General features: G+C 39.6%; 1 protein-coding gene across 2 annotated transcripts in view; it reads left to right on the top strand.

Annotated features, from left to right (window-relative positions):
- Nucleotides 1–14,120, top strand: part of ALOX5 (arachidonate 5-lipoxygenase) — a 266,743-nt gene extending 252,623 nt beyond the window's left edge. The window contains exons 11-12 of one of the 2 annotated variants that reach the window (XM_058176554.1): nucleotides 9,889–10,059; nucleotides 13,982–14,120. In XM_058176554.1, coding sequence (XP_058032537.1) covers nucleotides 9,889–10,039 — 151 coding nt within the window. In that variant the 3' untranslated portion in view covers nucleotides 10,040–10,059; nucleotides 13,982–14,120. Of the gene's footprint in view, nucleotides 1–9,888; nucleotides 10,060–13,981 lie in introns of those variants that run through there. The other variant, XM_058176555.1, reaches the window with a different exon arrangement.
- The last annotated feature ends 3,893 nt before the right edge of the window (nucleotides 14,121–18,013 follow it).

The following is an 18,013-nucleotide window of genomic DNA, read 5'->3' as shown; positions in this document are numbered from 1 at the left end:
TTGCTTGTCAGATGCTTACAAAAGATGATCACATGATGCTGGGACACTGCAACCATCATAAATATGAGTCAGTTGCTGAGCATCTTAATTTTGATCACGTGACCACAGGAATACTGCAATGGTCATAAGTGTGAAAACTAATCAGAAGTAACTTTTTACAGCACTGTTTAACTTCAGTCACTAAAATAACTGTTATAAATCAAGAATTCCCTATATTCAGGCATTTGAGACATTTATAATTGTCCTTAATTTTGCTGTTTATCTCCTGATTTGCATATCTTTGCTTTTTGATTCAGTGGTACATGACAAACTACTGTTAAAGCTAAACTCTTACGGCATTTCTGGATCCCTGCATAAGTAGATAGCTGCGTTCCTGTCAAACAGGCAATAAGTAGTCAAAATAGGGAGCGCCCTATCAAATCTCACACCAGATAACAGTAGGTCCCCCAAGGCAGCGTTTTAGGACCCACACTCTTTATACATTACATAAATGACCAAGGCCCTAGTTTTTCTCCTGCTTTGTACTTCACTTTCCTTTCCTTGTTATCTGATTTGTGTTTAGTTCTATTAGTTGCTCACTCTTCCCCACCAGTTTTAGTATAAAGTACATCAGAGCCAGTTGTTTTTCAACTGTACTCTTGCCAGTCCTCATGAGCTGCAATCCATCTCTGCAATCCATATCAATGGGCTAGAAAGCTAAAGTTTTCACAATGGCACCATCCTTTGAACCAGAAATTTATTTTTAAAATCCTCTGTTCCCTCAGTGGATGTTGACCTTCAGTTGAGGGAACAGAGGACATTCAACATCCAATGAGGAAACAGAGATAGAAGTAAATGATTGACTGAAAAGATGGTGAATTTAGAATACATGGTGATTTAAAATACATGGAGACCCAGTGAACTGAAAATAAAAGCAAAACCTTACTGGTTACAATATTTGCTTCATGATCCCAAAGTTCTTGCATTGTTGATTCGCAAGACTGGTAGCTATTGTTGATTTCAAGTCTGGTACTGCTGATGGGATTTGGAGAGGGACTTTCCATGTGCTCAAGCCCAACTTTTGTCTTATCTATATCATGAAGGGTTTTTCAAAGTCGCCTCCCATAGTGCCAGGCAAGACCCTTGTGTTTACCTACCACAGCAGTGGGACAACCCTAGAAATTGATTAAGGGGAGGTGTCTTATACCAGTTTCCTCAGAATCTGAGTTCTCAGTTTTCTCTTCCCCCTTTACAACTAGGATTGGAACTTTCTTTAAAGCTTTTGTTAATTGTTCCTACTGGAGCAGTTAGAGAAGCTGCTGCTTCTCCTTAACTTTCCTTTAATTTTCCTCTTCTGATCCATTCCTTCCTTGTTGATTTCTTTTCAACTGTTGCATCTGCTCCTTCAAGCTCCTAGTAGAAGCCTCATCCCATCTCTCCATATTTTCTCCTAAATTGTTTCAAGTAGTTTAAACATAAGAATAAGCCATAACTCAATAAGAATAACTCAATAAGCCATCATTACAGGTATAGATATACATATGACAGGAACCGGAAATACCTCACAGGAGCAACTGCAGGCAGCTTCTTGAGAGTCAGGGAATGCGATTCGACTGGAAGCATCACGAAGAGACAGTCGGGGAATAGCGAGCTCTGATGAGCTTCATGAAATCCTGGGCTGACAAACTGTTGTCAAAGGGGTCTTCGGACCGGATCTGTCCTGTAGGGATGGAGAAGAAGGAGTGGCACCTCAGATGACCAAGAGGAACCGGCAAGTTCCTCAGAAGTCAAAGGAGACTCTTCGACCTGGCAGCGGGGGTGGGGGCCATAGCAGCAATCATTAAGCTGGGGCAATCGGACCAAGATTTTGAGCAGGAGCAATGATTTGGATGGAATATTGAAGCTGGAACTCCAACTATTGAACACCAATATTGAACACCAACTCCTACTCCAATATTGAACACCAACTCACAAGAAAAAGAAACTAATTTTAATTTGGTAAAAAATGTCCTAGCAGTGAAACAGCAGCTAAACTGAGAGAGGACCATGAACACAGCAAGTAGAAAAAGAAACGAAAACACTAAGCCTAAAGCCCAAAAGGGAATTTGGCTTTTTGGAATTTAATTTGAGATATCCCAAATAGAAGGGAGGGGGAAAAATACCTTAAATAGAGCTGGAGAGGCTTGAAAATTCTCAGAACATCTTCCAGAACATCAGGAAAGCTGGGGGAATTATAACTAAAACTTGGTGAAACTTCTCTTGACTTTCCCCTTTCCCTGTTAAATTGGATTTGGACTGGATTTTAAAAGATCTAGATTTGGACACGGGCTTTAAATCGAATTTTTGGAGAGAGAAAAAAAGGAGAAATAAAATGTGGTTTTAAAATACAAAATGGATACCTTTGCAGATTGTTGATTGGAACTGTGGATTGGAAAGAGACACCCTCAGGCAGAAAAGAAAATTACAATGACGAATATATGTTGTGGAAAAAATCCTTTTTAAAGTGATAAGACAGGTGTGAACTTTGGGGGAGGATTTTTGTGCCTGCAAGCTGTTTGATTTTGATAACAAAGAAAGGTGAAATACAACTCACAAAATACAGAATGGTGCAGGAAATAATGGAAATGATGAAAAGGATGCATATGACTTTAAAGCAGGAAATAAAAGAAATAATTACAAGACCTTATGGACAATTGAAATCAGATGAACTAGGAACTGTGTTGGAATCTACACAAGAAAACAGAAAATATGAAGAAGAAGCAAGAGAGTGTTATGGAAGATAAAGAAAAAAATACTAATTGTGAAATATTATATGATTGTATGGGGAGTAATGATGAAAAAAATAATGATGGGAAAAACAGAAAGGGTGTAAAGAGACAAAGGGGGAAGAGAAAAACCACAAAAAGATTACACTGGGATTGACAGTGGCAAAAGAAGAATATTTAAAAGGGGAATAAGGAGAGCAGCTGGAAAACATTGCAAACTAGGAGGGCAGATAAAAACAGTGAGGGAAGAAGAGGAAAAAAGAGGGGAGGAAAAAAATTACAAAGTTAAAGGACTACATTGGGATTAAGAGTGAGAAGATAAGAATGAGGGAAGGGGGGAGGAGGAGAGTAAAGGATTTTAAGAAAAAAAAGAAAAAAGGAGAAAGAGGAAAAAGGAAAATTAAAAAATAGTTGAAAATATGTTAAATGGTTTAAATATCAGTAATGGAATTTGAAAGCACAAAAATAGCTGATAATATGTTAAATGGCTTAAATATCAATAATGGAATTTGAAATTATAAAAAGTCTTTAAATGTAACTATGGAATTAATTAAAATTATTAGAAATGATACTATGAAGATAAATTGATTTTTTCTTTTCTTTTTCTTTTTTTTGACTCTGGCTAATACTATATGAATTGTTATTGAATTGCAAATACATGACTGATTCTGATGTTTAATAAGTTTTATATTTATATAAAAGATAAATAAAATTTATCTTTTATATAGTATATAAAAGATTACAAATACTAACTGGAAAATAAAGGGTTTAATCCAAAGGGAGTAAGAAGAGGGGGAAGACTGGTAAATGATTAGAATTCAGGATGAAGGGTAAAATTAGTTATACAACATAACTAAAAGAAGGAAAATAAAAATGAGAGAAAATATATTAATGTAAGCATATAAGATGTGTTGGAAGAGAACCGAAAGTTGTATGAATATGAAACCTGGCCAATAGTCTGTTCAGAAAAAATGCATTGTATGTTGATTTGTGTGTGTTAAAAAATAAAAAAACTTTTAAAAAAAAATAAAAAAGAGAGTCAGGGAATGCCAAGATTCCAGGCATAACCACTTTTAACATCTTCCCTTTTCATTAATACAACTATCACATATTAAAACATTATAAAACCTTATTAACCTTATAAGAATTATATATAAGCATTAAAACGATATAAAACATTGTGTTACTAAAACATTATAAACATTATAAAACATTGTGAAACATACAAAGTTTCGATGCAAACAACTGTAACATCTTCCCTTTTCATATTAACACAACTATCTCATAATAAAACATTATATAAAGCATTGTAAAAGAGTTCAAACATTGTAAAAGAGTTCAAATTGTAAAAGGAAACAATATCAACACTTTCTACAAGTTAAGTCTGTCAGGTGGTCACGAACATCGGCCACTGCACTCTTGCGCCGACTGGCTCTCTTTGCACTATGGGCTTCTCCAACCTCACTGAAACTGCTGGGCTCTTCTTGCTGCTTACTGGAGTGTCCAGCGCTCAACAGCTATCGGGTATACCCGCTTGCTCCGAGCTCTCATCAACATTAATCTGAAGCCCCATCCCTGTGCATTCCTCATTGTCCATGGGTAAATGCGGCATAGTAATACTGGATACAACTAGCCTGTCCACAGGATATGTAAAATCTGGCCGCTCAGCTACATGCAAATCTACCTGATTGCGATTATACAAAGTTCTTCAACATCCACTAAATAGGAACACGGAGCCACTTGTTGTAAGCAGCTACCCATTTTCCAGCAACCTGTTCAATCTCCAGGCAGTGGTCTCATCTAAATCCATTCCCCAATCTTCAATTCTGGCAAATCTCTAGCTGAGTTGTCAAAGCTTGCCTTGACTGCTTGTCTCTTCAGCCTTAACTTTTCTGGAACCCTTTGTATCACCAAGGGATCAAGCAGCCTGTCGGCCACTGGTAGTGATGTCTTTAGTCTCCTTGCCATCAGTCTCTGTGCTGGACTACTGTTCATGCCCTCAGATGGGGTATTTCTCCAATGTAGAATGGCTTTCCATGTTCACTGTGAACTTTTCTACATGGATTCTTACCGATTTTCACGGTTGATTCAGCTTTGCCGTTAGCTTGCGGATGACGCAGTGAAGAGGTCACATGCTCAAACTCCCACTCAGCAGCAAATTTCCTAAATTGTAAACTCGTAAACAGAGGAGCATTATCTGAGATCACTTAATCAGTTTGGCCATAACGTGCAAACTGAGTCTTGCATCTCTTAATCTCAGCTGAACAGTCCGTAAGGGGTTCGATTTCCCAAAAGTCAGAATAATAATCAATTAATATTAGATACTCTTTTCCTGCATAGCTGAACAAATCCATACTGACAATCTGCCAAGGACATGATGGTATCTTGTGTGACATCATGGTTTTTCTTCGTTGTGAATATGCATATTCATTGCAGGTGGAACAATTGCTAACAAAGTCCTCGATTTTACCCTGCATGTTGGGCCAGTAAAGCATGTCACGGGCTTGTCTATAGCATGCCTCTCTGCCAATATGGCTCGAGTGTATGCGCAATACCATCTCTGCTCTCATTGATCTAGGCACTATAACTCTTGGGCCCTTGTACAAGATCCTTTTTTGTATGGCAATCTCATCTCTAAAGACCAATATTCCCTCACTATTGTCAGAACTGCCTGCTTCTCATCCAGCCACCCACTCATAACGATAAGCTTCAATGCCTGTAAAGCTACATCAGTACCTGTGTGCTGCCTAAGTTGACAGCCACTGATTTGCTACATTAAGATAATCTGCTTGATTAATTTCAGTGAAAAAAGTTTGTTCCTGTTGCAACCAGCAGATCGTCTGATGCTCATGTTCTCCTCCAAATGTCACCTGATTTAAACATAGTCCTACTCTGGGTATTCCTAATAAACATTTCACATCCTGGCTTGTAGATAACATTAAGGTTGTAATTCTGCAAACTATGCATCATGCTCTGCAGCCGTTTGGGAGCGCACAAAAGGGACTTCTTGAATATGGCTATTAGTGGCTTGTGATCAGTTTCAGCTGTGATTGTATCCCGGCCATAAAGATAATGATGGAAACGCTGGTAGGCAAATACAATACTTAAACATTCCTTTTCAATTTGAGCATTCAACTCAGCAGAAGAGCGTGCTCTGGACGCATATGCAATTGGCTTACTTTCTTGCAATAGGCAACATCCTAGGCCATTTTTGGTCAAGTCACTTTGGATGGTAACAGTCTTTGTAACATCGTAATATTTTAACACTGAAGCAACGGAGCCATAGTCACAACTGGCTGCTTTTTCCTTTAAGTGTGTGACAAAGCTATCTATTGTTTCACCTTCTTCTTGCTTGCAGCTGCCAAATATGTATTTTTCAAAAATAACATTTTTGAGAGGTCTGAAATAAGTCTTTAAAGCATCTAGAATAACTTTGGTATCGCTCTCTTGCTCCACAGAAAGGGTCAAGTTGTGTCTGTAATGGAGGCATTCACTGCCCATCAGTCTCCTTAATGTGGCAGCTTGAACTACTGCCGATTTATCATCCAAGCCTGTAGCTAAGGCATAATCTTCAAACTCTGCCCTAAATTTATTCCAATTGCTGCCGCAGTCTCCTCTCACTCTCATGGCCTCAGGCAGAGGTAAACTGTTAGCAACTGTCACTGCTTAGCTTTTTGGAGTATGCTTCAAATGTATCAAGAAAACATGGCTTCTGACACCATGTTTCAAATAGTTTAATCATAAGAAAGATGCTCAATAAGCCTGACAGGAACCATGAATACCTCATAGGAGCAGCTGCAGGCAGCTCCTCGAGAGTCAAGGAATGCATCTCAAACTAATCCTGCCAAGATTAGTGAAGTATCAGCTGTATGCGGATGACACCCAGCTATACTTTTCTACACCGGACCACCCCAACGAAGCTATCGAAGTGCTGTCCCGGTGTCTGGAGGCCGTACGGGTCTGGATGGGGAGAAACAGGCTCAAGCTCAATCCCGCCAAGACAGAGTGGTTGTGGATGCCGGCATCCCGGTACAGTCAGCTTAATCCGCGGCTGACCATCGGTGGCGAGTCATTGGCCCCGATGGAAAGGGTCCGCAACTTAGGCGTCCTCCTGGATGAACGGCTGTCTCTAGAAGACCATTTGACGGCCGTCTCCAGGAGAGCGTTCTACCAGGTTCGCCTGGTACGCCAGTTGCGCCCCTTTCTGGACCGGGATGCCCTATGCCCGGGCACCACGCACTCGTGACGCCTCGCCTGGATTACTGCAATGCTCTCTACATGGGGCTCCCTTGAAGGGCATCCGGAGGCTGCAGTTAGTCCAGAATGCGGCTGCTGGTGATAGATGGAGCCCCTCGTGGCTCCCGTATAACACCCATCCTGCGCAGACTGCACTGGCTACCTGTGGCCTTCCGGGTGCGCTTCAAGGTCTTGGTGACCACCTTTAAAGCGCTCCATGGCATTGGGCCGGGTTACTTACGGGACCGCCTACTGCTACCGAATACCTCTCACCGACCCGTGCGCTCTCACAGAGAGGGTCTCCTCAGGGTGCCGTCAGCAAGGCAATGTCGTCTGGCGACGCCCAGGGCAAGGGCCTTCTCTGTGGGGGCTCCCACCCTTTGGAACGAACTTCCCCCCGGACTCCGCCAGCTTCCGGACCTTCGGACCTTCCGCCGCGGGCTTAAAACATATTTATTTAATTGTGCAGGACTGAGCTAGGTTTTAAATTCATGGGTTTTAATTGGGTTTTATTTGTATATTTTAATTAACGGGCTTTCAAATAAGTTTCTTAATTGTTTTTATTCTGTATTTATATTTATATGTTTTTAAATGCCTGTGAACCGCCCTGAGTCCTTCGGGAGATAGGGCGGTATATAAATACGATTAATAAATAAATAAAATAAATAAATAAGATTGCAGACATAACCACTGTAACATAAATCTCTCAGCTTTTATCACATTTGCACACACTCATCTCTATTCTTCATTCTCTGCCCCTGGTTGCTCCACAAATTCCTATTCCTATTTTCTCTTTCCCATCTTTCTTTTATTACTTGCACCTCCCCCACATCTTTACTTTCCTCCCCAACTTGTCTAACAACTTTCCTTGCTTCTTGCAAATCTGTTTCCAAAGTGATTACTGGGTAAATTGCTCCACTCACCCAATCCAAGATTGCTCAGGGAACTGTAGCCCACCCAGAACTCCTTTTAAAGACTGATTGCTCCATGATGTTGTGAGATATAATATCCAAATATTTTAATCTTCACAATTCATAAACAAGTTTGGTTCACAAAATCAAAGGTTTATTGGAGATAAAATGAAGAAAAGCGGTTGCAAGCACGGCCTATTAGACCCTTCCCAAATGGATTGAGTTCAAAGATCGCAAAAAGCAGTTTTCAAGCTACACATTTTATATTCCTACACAATGCACGCCACGCCTAAGAAGCCCTCCCAACTCCCATTTATTCTCCTAAGTCATTCTCCAAGTTGTTTTACACTTTAAAGAGTTATCTTGACATTTCCTGCCTAACCAACTATCTTATCATGTTTACTTTTAATTTTCACCTTGAGCGGATGTTCCTTTCTTCTTGATAGTGGTCTTACCCAAGGCATAGGTTCCTGTCTTCCAAGAAAGATTTTTAGTAAGTCATCATGTACTGTTTCACTGAATACAATTTGTGGTCATTTTACAACAGTAAGAACATCATAGTTTTTTAATACATTACACTTTATAAAAGAGTAACTTATTATTCATTTACTTCAATGTCACCATACTTCTCATCCCTCTTATTATGAGACTTTGTTCCAGCTATATACTGGTACTATAAATAAAAATGGTAGAATTCTAGAGGGACTTCTTTCTCCTGCCAATCTCCAATGGCTTTAAAACAATGTGTGCCATTCATTATGTTCTGTACCATGTTTTGGAGCTGGTCACTTGAATTGGGGGAATTAAGATTTGGTAAATGTGCCATTTAATGCAGATTTCAGGGTATGTTCAATCTCTTGGTCAGACAAATTGTGCTGGAAACTGAGTTGATGTAGCCGACATGTCCTTTGAGTGGGGTGGGGCTCAAGGCCCCCAGATGTGTAACAATCTGTTTCAGCTCTCTCCCCTTAAAGGGGTATGAGTGACTATTTCCCATTGCTGGTTTTGGACATTTCTATGCCATGTTTGTTCTCTAATTTCCACTACTATAGAGAGACTTGTTAAACAAGCCACCTCTTTCTGAGCTGCTTTTTTCCACAGCACAGCACTTCCCTAAAAAATGCCAGGTGGAAGTTTATAAGATCAGTTTTGTGGTAAAAACCCTGCTGCCTGAAACTGAAGCCTTTTGTTGTACTAAATGCTACCATTGTTCATCAGGATAGTAACTGTGAATAGTTACTAAAAAAGAACTTCCTATATAAAGTTTTCCACCTTTCTAGTGTAAAATACAATTCATGAAGAGGTAGATACAGGAATGCCTCACAATTGTTGCTGTGTAAACAGAAGGATTTTCCATTAACATAAAAAATCTTGACTATCTTTGTTTAAGGTCACTTAATTTTACAGACAGATAAAAGGCCCAGCCTCTCCCCCTTATTCAAAAAAGTAAAGACTCTTGAAACTTAGAATTTCAAAAGGAACCTTTTATTGAAAAGGGGTGATAGCAAGGCAGATTCAAAGCAGGCTCTGAGGTCCCTCAAGGCATACAACTAGAATAAAAGAAATTAGAGACTCCTCCCAACAGTTCGATGTGGATCCAGCCAATCCGCAGGTGTGAAGATGTTATTGTACCAGCCACTCTGAGAAAGAGATAAGAGAACTTTCTCAGGGCCATCTTCCAGTGATGCAGTCCACATGACCCACCCTCCACTTACATTCTCCAAGAGGTGAGAAACTGCTAGGCAGCTACAGCACCAGGCAATGGTTATAAATCCGGTGAAAGGTTCAACAAGAATGCAAGCAGGGTATGGGATACATAGAAATGGGGGGGAAAGTAAATGTATCAAGTGTAACTTCCCCCCACTTCTGCAGAAGAATGGTAGATTACGTACCTGACAACATGCCAGTTTGCAATATTATTGTTCTGTTATTTCTTAATTTAATTCCTTAATAATGTCTAATACTTTATCTTGCTACCTGCTATCTTTGATTTTCAGTATGATTGGTGTTCCTGGATTCCAAATGCTCCTCCAACTATGCGCTGCCCACCACCTACAGAAAAGGGGAAAACCACCATTGAATATATCATCAAGAGTTTACCTGACAGGGGACGATCTTGTTGGCATCTTGGTGCTGTTTGGGCTTTGAGTCAATTTCAGGAAAATGAAGTGAGGCTTGTTTCAATATTTAAATGCTTTTTTATTTATAACAAAAGTAAGCTCCAGACACCACACTATTCCTAGAAATCTGTTAAGTATGTTTATGTGCTTAGTAGACACAGTAGACACAGTAGTATTGTGTACATGGACCACAAGAAAACCTTTAATAAAATGCTAAAAATATTTGTAAAATATTGGCCAGATTATACTACTGTTATATGGACTTAACAATTGATTGAATGCACACACCTAAAATTATTATTGTTAATTATTCTACTTCATCTTGGACGGTAGGTTCAAGTGAAGTTCCACAGAACTTCACTTGAAACTTCTTTCCAAGAAACTTCACAATTTCACAGGCTATTGCTCAACATTTTTATCGATTATTTGAATGAAGCAATATAAGGGGCATTTCTAAAATCTGCAGGTAGCACAAAATTGAAGTGACTAATACTTTAGATGGAAAGAAAGTTCAAAAAGATCTATACCACCTTGAATAGTAGGCTGAAATGAATAGGATGGAATTTAATAGGAGGTCATATAAAGTCCTGCATCTGGATTGGAAAAACCTAACATCCAAATATAGGATGGAGAAGAACCCAAAAAATAGGTTAAAATTATAATGACTTAGTCTAAAATTATAAGGAAGAAGGTTCAGGCTACACTTCAATTGGAATATGCTTGTCAGCTGTCAAAAGGTACTATAACAATTCATCAGGGCCACATGACCATTTCACCCGGACTTTTCCAAGTCAGCTGACCTATTGCAATGCCTTCGTCCATGGCTGGCCTTCCAGTGATATACTACTACGCCACTTTTCAATCATTGCCTAGTCACGGGCGATGCATCGCAACACAAATTTGCATGGCCGATTTTCCTGCAGGATGATTAAACACACCTTTGATGCTTCTGGTATGCTTCTGGTGCATGCCCGCTAGCAAGAGGCACAGGGGGCATCAGCAACAGCTGTGCTGGAAAGCAGTGGCAGCAGCCAGCAACATTCAGATGGGGGGAGGTGCAGGTGCAGAGAAAGCAATAACTGATCTTTCTCTTCTGTATTTATTGAGAAGAAAGTTAATAAAAAATGAGTTACTTATACAGTTGATTGGAGAATTGCTAAGCCTTCTTTACAAGAACAGCAACCAAACTAAGATCTAAGATGAAATTGACCATGGTGTGTAAAACTAAGAGTTCTGATTTTTTTCTGTCTTTGTGTATACGTGTATTAAAGTTTGTGTGTGTTCTTAAGGTGAAAGAATAATGAAGATACTGCAGGGAAATAGATGAAACTTTTATGCAGCTGTCAAATATCTTATATAACCAGACAAGATATTAAATTATATTAGGAAAATGTTAAAATAAGGTATAAAAATACCTTCTCCCTATTTTGCCTGGCCAGCAAAACAGGGTGAAGATAGCCATGTTCCTTTTTCTTTCCTTGTGCCTTTAAGGGCAGTCCAAGATCCATCAGGAGGGATTGTTGTAAACTCATTTAAAAGGAAAGCTTTTATTTTGAATTTTATATATTGTGGGTGGGATTTCTCTTATCTGTAAGTAGATGCCTACTTATTTCTGTCCTTAATTCTGTGCATGTTTTCCAATGATATATTTAAGGCTTGGACTTTCCAAATTCTACCTGCATGTTATCCACCCCACCCCACCCCGCTCCACTTCTCTGCCTCTCCTTATCGCCTATCTGATTGCTCTACAGATTTCTATTGAGCTAATCTACATCTATAAGTCATTCTCTGTTTTTTTTCTTCCTTTAGTATAACTTCATGCCTTCTGTAGAAGGCATTGATCCTAATCAATTGTATCCTAAGCTGTTGAGAATAGGGCCTGAGGCATTTCTTTCTATGTGTATTGTTGCTTGCTTATTTTTACTTGTTGATTATAGGTCAGGATTCAAAGAGTTAGGGAAGTGGGGCAAAGGGCTGCAAATGTGCCCACCTTTCTTTCCAAGCCTTTCTGTATATTGAATTCTGGAATGTGAGGCCTGGAACTCACTGTTGCCCAGTTGAGTCATATTTTCCTGTTATTCAGGGTGTTTTTAGGCAATTTCTTAAATTTTTGGTATGCTGTCTAGGTGCATCTCTTGATATATATTTTTTGTATTTGTCCTGCAAATTCTAAAGATGAATGGATTTCCATTTTCCATTTTCTCTTAAGAAAAATGAGAAGAATTCTGTTTTGAGAAATATTGCTAATATTTTCCTGATTATAATTTGTTGTTAGGCAATGTTGCAAGGAAACAGGCAGGGATTAATTTTTGGTTGATTTAGGTTGTTGAAGAAACTGCAAATGCACAACCCAACAGAGGCTTATTTCCGATCGCTAGTTTGAACACACTTTGCTGTTGCTTTCAGTATAACTCAGAAGAAACTCTTCCCATTTGTATCAAACCTACCAATGTTTGTGGGTAATTTATACACATCTTTCCTGAATTTCTTCAAATGGGGAAGACTCAAGAGAAGCAGTTAAGAACAGTAGGAAAGAGCAGCTGTTTCTCTAAAAAGACTAAGCTCTGTGTGTGGGGGAGGGGGGAGGCTTACCTTTTGCATTCTTTTTCTTCCAACTATACTACTCCCACCTGCTGTGATTTGCATCATATTTGCAGTTGAGAGGTAGGCTGGGCCAAGACTTCTGAGCCCTCCTTCCCCCAGTTTTTAACATTTTGGTAATGGGCAGGGCAACCTCAGCGAAAGCAGGGATGAATTGCCAATAGAAGCTTTGGAGTTGTTTGCCCGTGCGAGGGGGTTGCCAGTCTAACACCATTTTGACTTTGATCCATTTCTACTCCCTCGTTTCACACTTGGTAGCCCAGGTAGTCTAGAGCACTCTTGTGGAATTCACATTTTGACAGCTTTGCATATAGCTTTGCTGTGGGGGCGCACTAGTTTGACATGCTGCTCAAGGGTCTTGCTGAAAATGAGTTTGTCATCTAAATAGACAAGGACCTCCTTATAGAGGTGCTCATGTAGTACCTCGTTTATCAACTGCATAAAGATGGCAGGGGCTCCTTGCAACTCAAAAGGCATAACTTTGAATTGGAAGCTGCCTAATGGACAGTTAATGGCAGTTTTCCGCTCATCGCCTTCCTTGATTCACACTCAGTATTATGCCTCTTGCAGGTCCGATTTGGTAAATACCTTTCCTTAGCTAGGTGGGCTAGCATGTCCTTCATCAGAGGAAGTGGGTAGGTGTTTTCTACACACATGGCATTTATTCCTCTAAAATCCATGCATAGTCTCATCGACCCCTCTTTTTTCTCTTTGAAGAGTACTAGGGCGGCTACTCTGGACTTTGGTTGTATGAACCCCCATGTCAAGTTGGTGTCAATGTACTCTCTCAATTCCATCATTTTGGGGGGGGTCATGGAGTACATTTTTGGCGTGGGCAGCTTAGCCCCTGGCATGAACTCTATAGCACAGTCAGTGGGGTGGTGGGGGAGTAGTAACTCTATAGCAAAGTCAGTGGGGGAGTAGTAATACCTTTTATGCTTATGCATATTAAAAATTATATATGCAGTGTTATCTTCATTTTAGTTGTCAAAAGGGTTTTGTGGCTCCCGGTATTTTCTTTTCTGTGGGAAACAGGTACACTATTCAGAAAATTAATTTGATTTGGAAATTGAATCAAATTATCTTTGAATTGAATCTCTAAATTAAAATTTGGCACAATGCTATAGCACATGTAAAAGGTTAAATGTACTAAAATAATGACAATAAGAGCAACAAGCTTCAGTACTGATAATGTCATTGAACTGGTAAGATAGCTTTTGTCTTGGATTCAGTCACCTACATTAAAGGATCTAGAAACTAGTACGTGGTGAGCTGCAATGAAAATCTTTGCTATATTCTGATTATAATATTTGTAAAACCTTGTTTACTTTTTCCAATAAGTTGTATTTTTTTGGTCATCTCCATTCAGGTGTTTCTGGGAATATATCCAGATGAACATTTCACAGAGAAGCCAGTGAAAGAGGCCATGAGGAAATTCCGCAAGAATCTTGATGGAATTGCCAGTTACATTGCTGAACGTAACAGGAATAAAAAACTTCCCTATTATTATCTTTCCCACATCACATCACATCACATCACATCACATCACATCACATCACATCACATCACATCACATCACATCACATCACATCACATCACATCACATCACATCACATCACATCACATCACATCACATCACATCACATCACATCACATCACATCACATCACATCACATCACATCACATCACATCACATCACATCACATCACATCACATCACATCACATCACATCACATCACATCACATCACATCACATCACATCACATCACATCACATCACATCACATCACATCACATCACATCACATCACATCACATCACATCACATCACATCACATCACATCACATCACATCACATCACATCACATCACATCACATCACATCACATCACATCACATCACATCACATCACATCACATCACATCACATCACATCACATCACATCACATCACATCACATCACATCACATCACATCACATCACATCACATCACATCACATCACATCACATCACATCACATCACATCACATCACATCACATCACATCACATCACATCACATCACATCACATCACATCACATCACATCACATCACATCACATCACATCACATCACATCACATCACATCACATCACATCACATCACATCACATCACATCACATCACATCACATCACATCACATCACATCACATCACATCACATCACATCACATCACATCACATCACATCACATCACATCACATCACATCACATCACATCACATCACATCACATCACATCACATCACATCACATCACATCACATCACATCACATCACATCACATCACATCACATCACATCACATCACATCACATCACATCACATCACATCACATCACATCACATCACATCACATCACATCACATCACATCACATCACATCACATCACATCACATCACATCACATCACATCACATCACATCACATCACATCACATCACATCACATCACATCACATCACATCACATCACATCACATCACATCACATCACATCACATCACATCACATCACATCACATCACATCACATCACATCACATCACATCACATCACATCACATCACATCACATCACATCACATCACATCACATCACATCACATCACATCACATCACATCACATCACATCACATCACATCACATCACATCACATCACATCACATCACATCACATCACATCACATCACATCACATCACATCACATCACATCACATCACATCACATCACATCACATCACATCACATCACATCACATCACATCACATCACATCACATCACATCACATCACATCACATCACATCACATCACATCACATCACATCACATCACATCACATCACATCACATCACATCACATCACATCACATCACATCACATCACATCACATCACATCACATCACATCACATCACATCACATCACATCACATCACATCACATCACATCACATCACATCACATCACATCACATCACATCACATCACATCACATCACATCACATCACATCACATCACATCACATCACATCACATCACATCACATCACATCACATCACATCACATCACATCACATCACATCACATCACATCACATCACATCACATCACATCACATCACATCACATCACATCACATCACATCACATCACATCACATCACATCACATCACATCACATCACATCACATCACATCACATCACATCACATCACATCACATCACATCACATCACATCACATCACATCACATCACATCACATCACATCACATCACATCACATCACATCACATCACATCACATCACATCACATCACATCACATCACATCACATCACATCACATCACATCACATCACATCACATCACATCACATCACATCACATCACATCACATCACATCACATCACATCACATCACATCACATCACATCACATCACATCACATCACATCACATCACATCACATCACATCACATCACATCACATCACATCACATCACATCACATCACATCACATCACATCACATCACATCACATCACATCACATCACATCACATCACATCACATCACATCACATCACATCACATCACATCACATCACATCACATCACATCACATCACATCACATCACATCACATCACATCACATCACATCACATCACATCACATCACATCACATCACATCACATCACATCACATCACATCACATCACATCACATCACATCACATCACATCACATCACATCACATCACATCACATCACATCACATCACATCACATCACATCACATCACATCACATCACATCACATCACATCACATCACATCACATCACATCACATCACATCACATCACATCACATCACATCACATCACATCACATCACATCACATCACATCACATCACATCACATCACATCACATCACATCACATCACATCACATCACATCACATCACATCACATCACATCACATCACATCACATCACATCACATCACATCACATCACATCACATCACATCACATCACATCACATCACATCACATCACATCACATCACATCACATCACATCACATCACATCACATCACATCACATCACATCACATCACATCACATCACATCACATCACATCACATCACATCACATCACATCACATCACATCACATCACATCACATCACATCACATCACATCACATCACATCACATCACATCACATCACATCACATCACATCACATCACATCACATCACATCACATCACATCACATCACATCACATCACATCACATCACATCACATCACATCACATCACATCACATCACATCACATCACATCACATCACATCACATCACATCACATCACATCACATCACATCTTCCCTCCTCCCATTACTATGGCAGCTGATAGCAAGCAAGTATCATAGAGGTTGACAATATATTTTATATTTTTATTCTTAAGATGCAAAATCAACAAAGAAGAAAAAAATTAATTCTGTGTATGCTATAGTGGGCCTCATAGCATTACAGATTAGGTCTTGAACTAACTCCTCAGAGAAAGAGTGGATCCTGAGAAAAAGAAAGAGGGAAGGAGGGAGAGAGGTGATCTGGAGAGACAAGAGAGTGAGATAAAAGAGAGGAAGAGAGAGAAAATAAGAGAGAGAGAAGAGAGAGAGAGAGAGAGAGAGAGAGAGAGAGAGAGAGAGAGAGAGAGAGAGAGAGAGAGAGAGAGAGAGAGAGAGAGAGAGAGAGAGAGAGAGAGAGAGAGAGAGAGAGAGAGAGAGAGAGAGAGAGAGAGAGAAGAGAAAAGGGATCAGGTTCACTCACTTCTCTCTCATCTCTCTCATCTCTCTCATCTCTCTCTCTTCTGTCTCTCCTCTCTCTCCTGTCCTCTTTCTTTCCTCTCTCCCACTTTCCTTTCTCCCTCTCTCTCTCTCTCTCCTCTCTCCCTCTTCTCTCTCTATTTCTATTTTTCTAATTTGAATAATAGACATGTCCACCCTGGCCTGGAGAAGCAGAAAAACCTATTTAGCTTAGGTATTAGTGCAAGGCATATATTGAAATTGATGGGAGAATTATCATCATTATCATCATTCAACCAGAAAACATACTTTTTAAACAGAGCTCCTATTTGAAAAACAGACACGTATTCATGTTCCCCATATCCAAGAGAAGCAGAAAAATCACTTCTTTTTATCAACTTTTCCCCTGAGGACTTAGCCCAAGTGACAGAATTCCAATTCCACCAAAAAAGTTCAACTTTGAAATAGGGCTCCTATTTGAAAAACAGACACGTATTCATGTTCCCCATATCCAAGAGAAGCAGAAAAATCACTTCTTTTTTATCAACTTTTCCCCTGTGGACTTAGCCTAAGGTGACAGAATTCCAATTCCACCAAAAAAGTTCAACTTTGAAAC

The sequence above is a fragment of the Ahaetulla prasina genome, chromosome 3 (assembly GCF_028640845.1).
Source record: "Ahaetulla prasina isolate Xishuangbanna chromosome 3, ASM2864084v1, whole genome shotgun sequence".
NCBI classification, from domain to species: Eukaryota; Metazoa; Chordata; class Lepidosauria; order Squamata; family Colubridae; genus Ahaetulla; species Ahaetulla prasina.
Note: the sequence above shows the minus strand (reverse complement) of the source record. Positions and strands in the feature narration are given on the sequence as shown.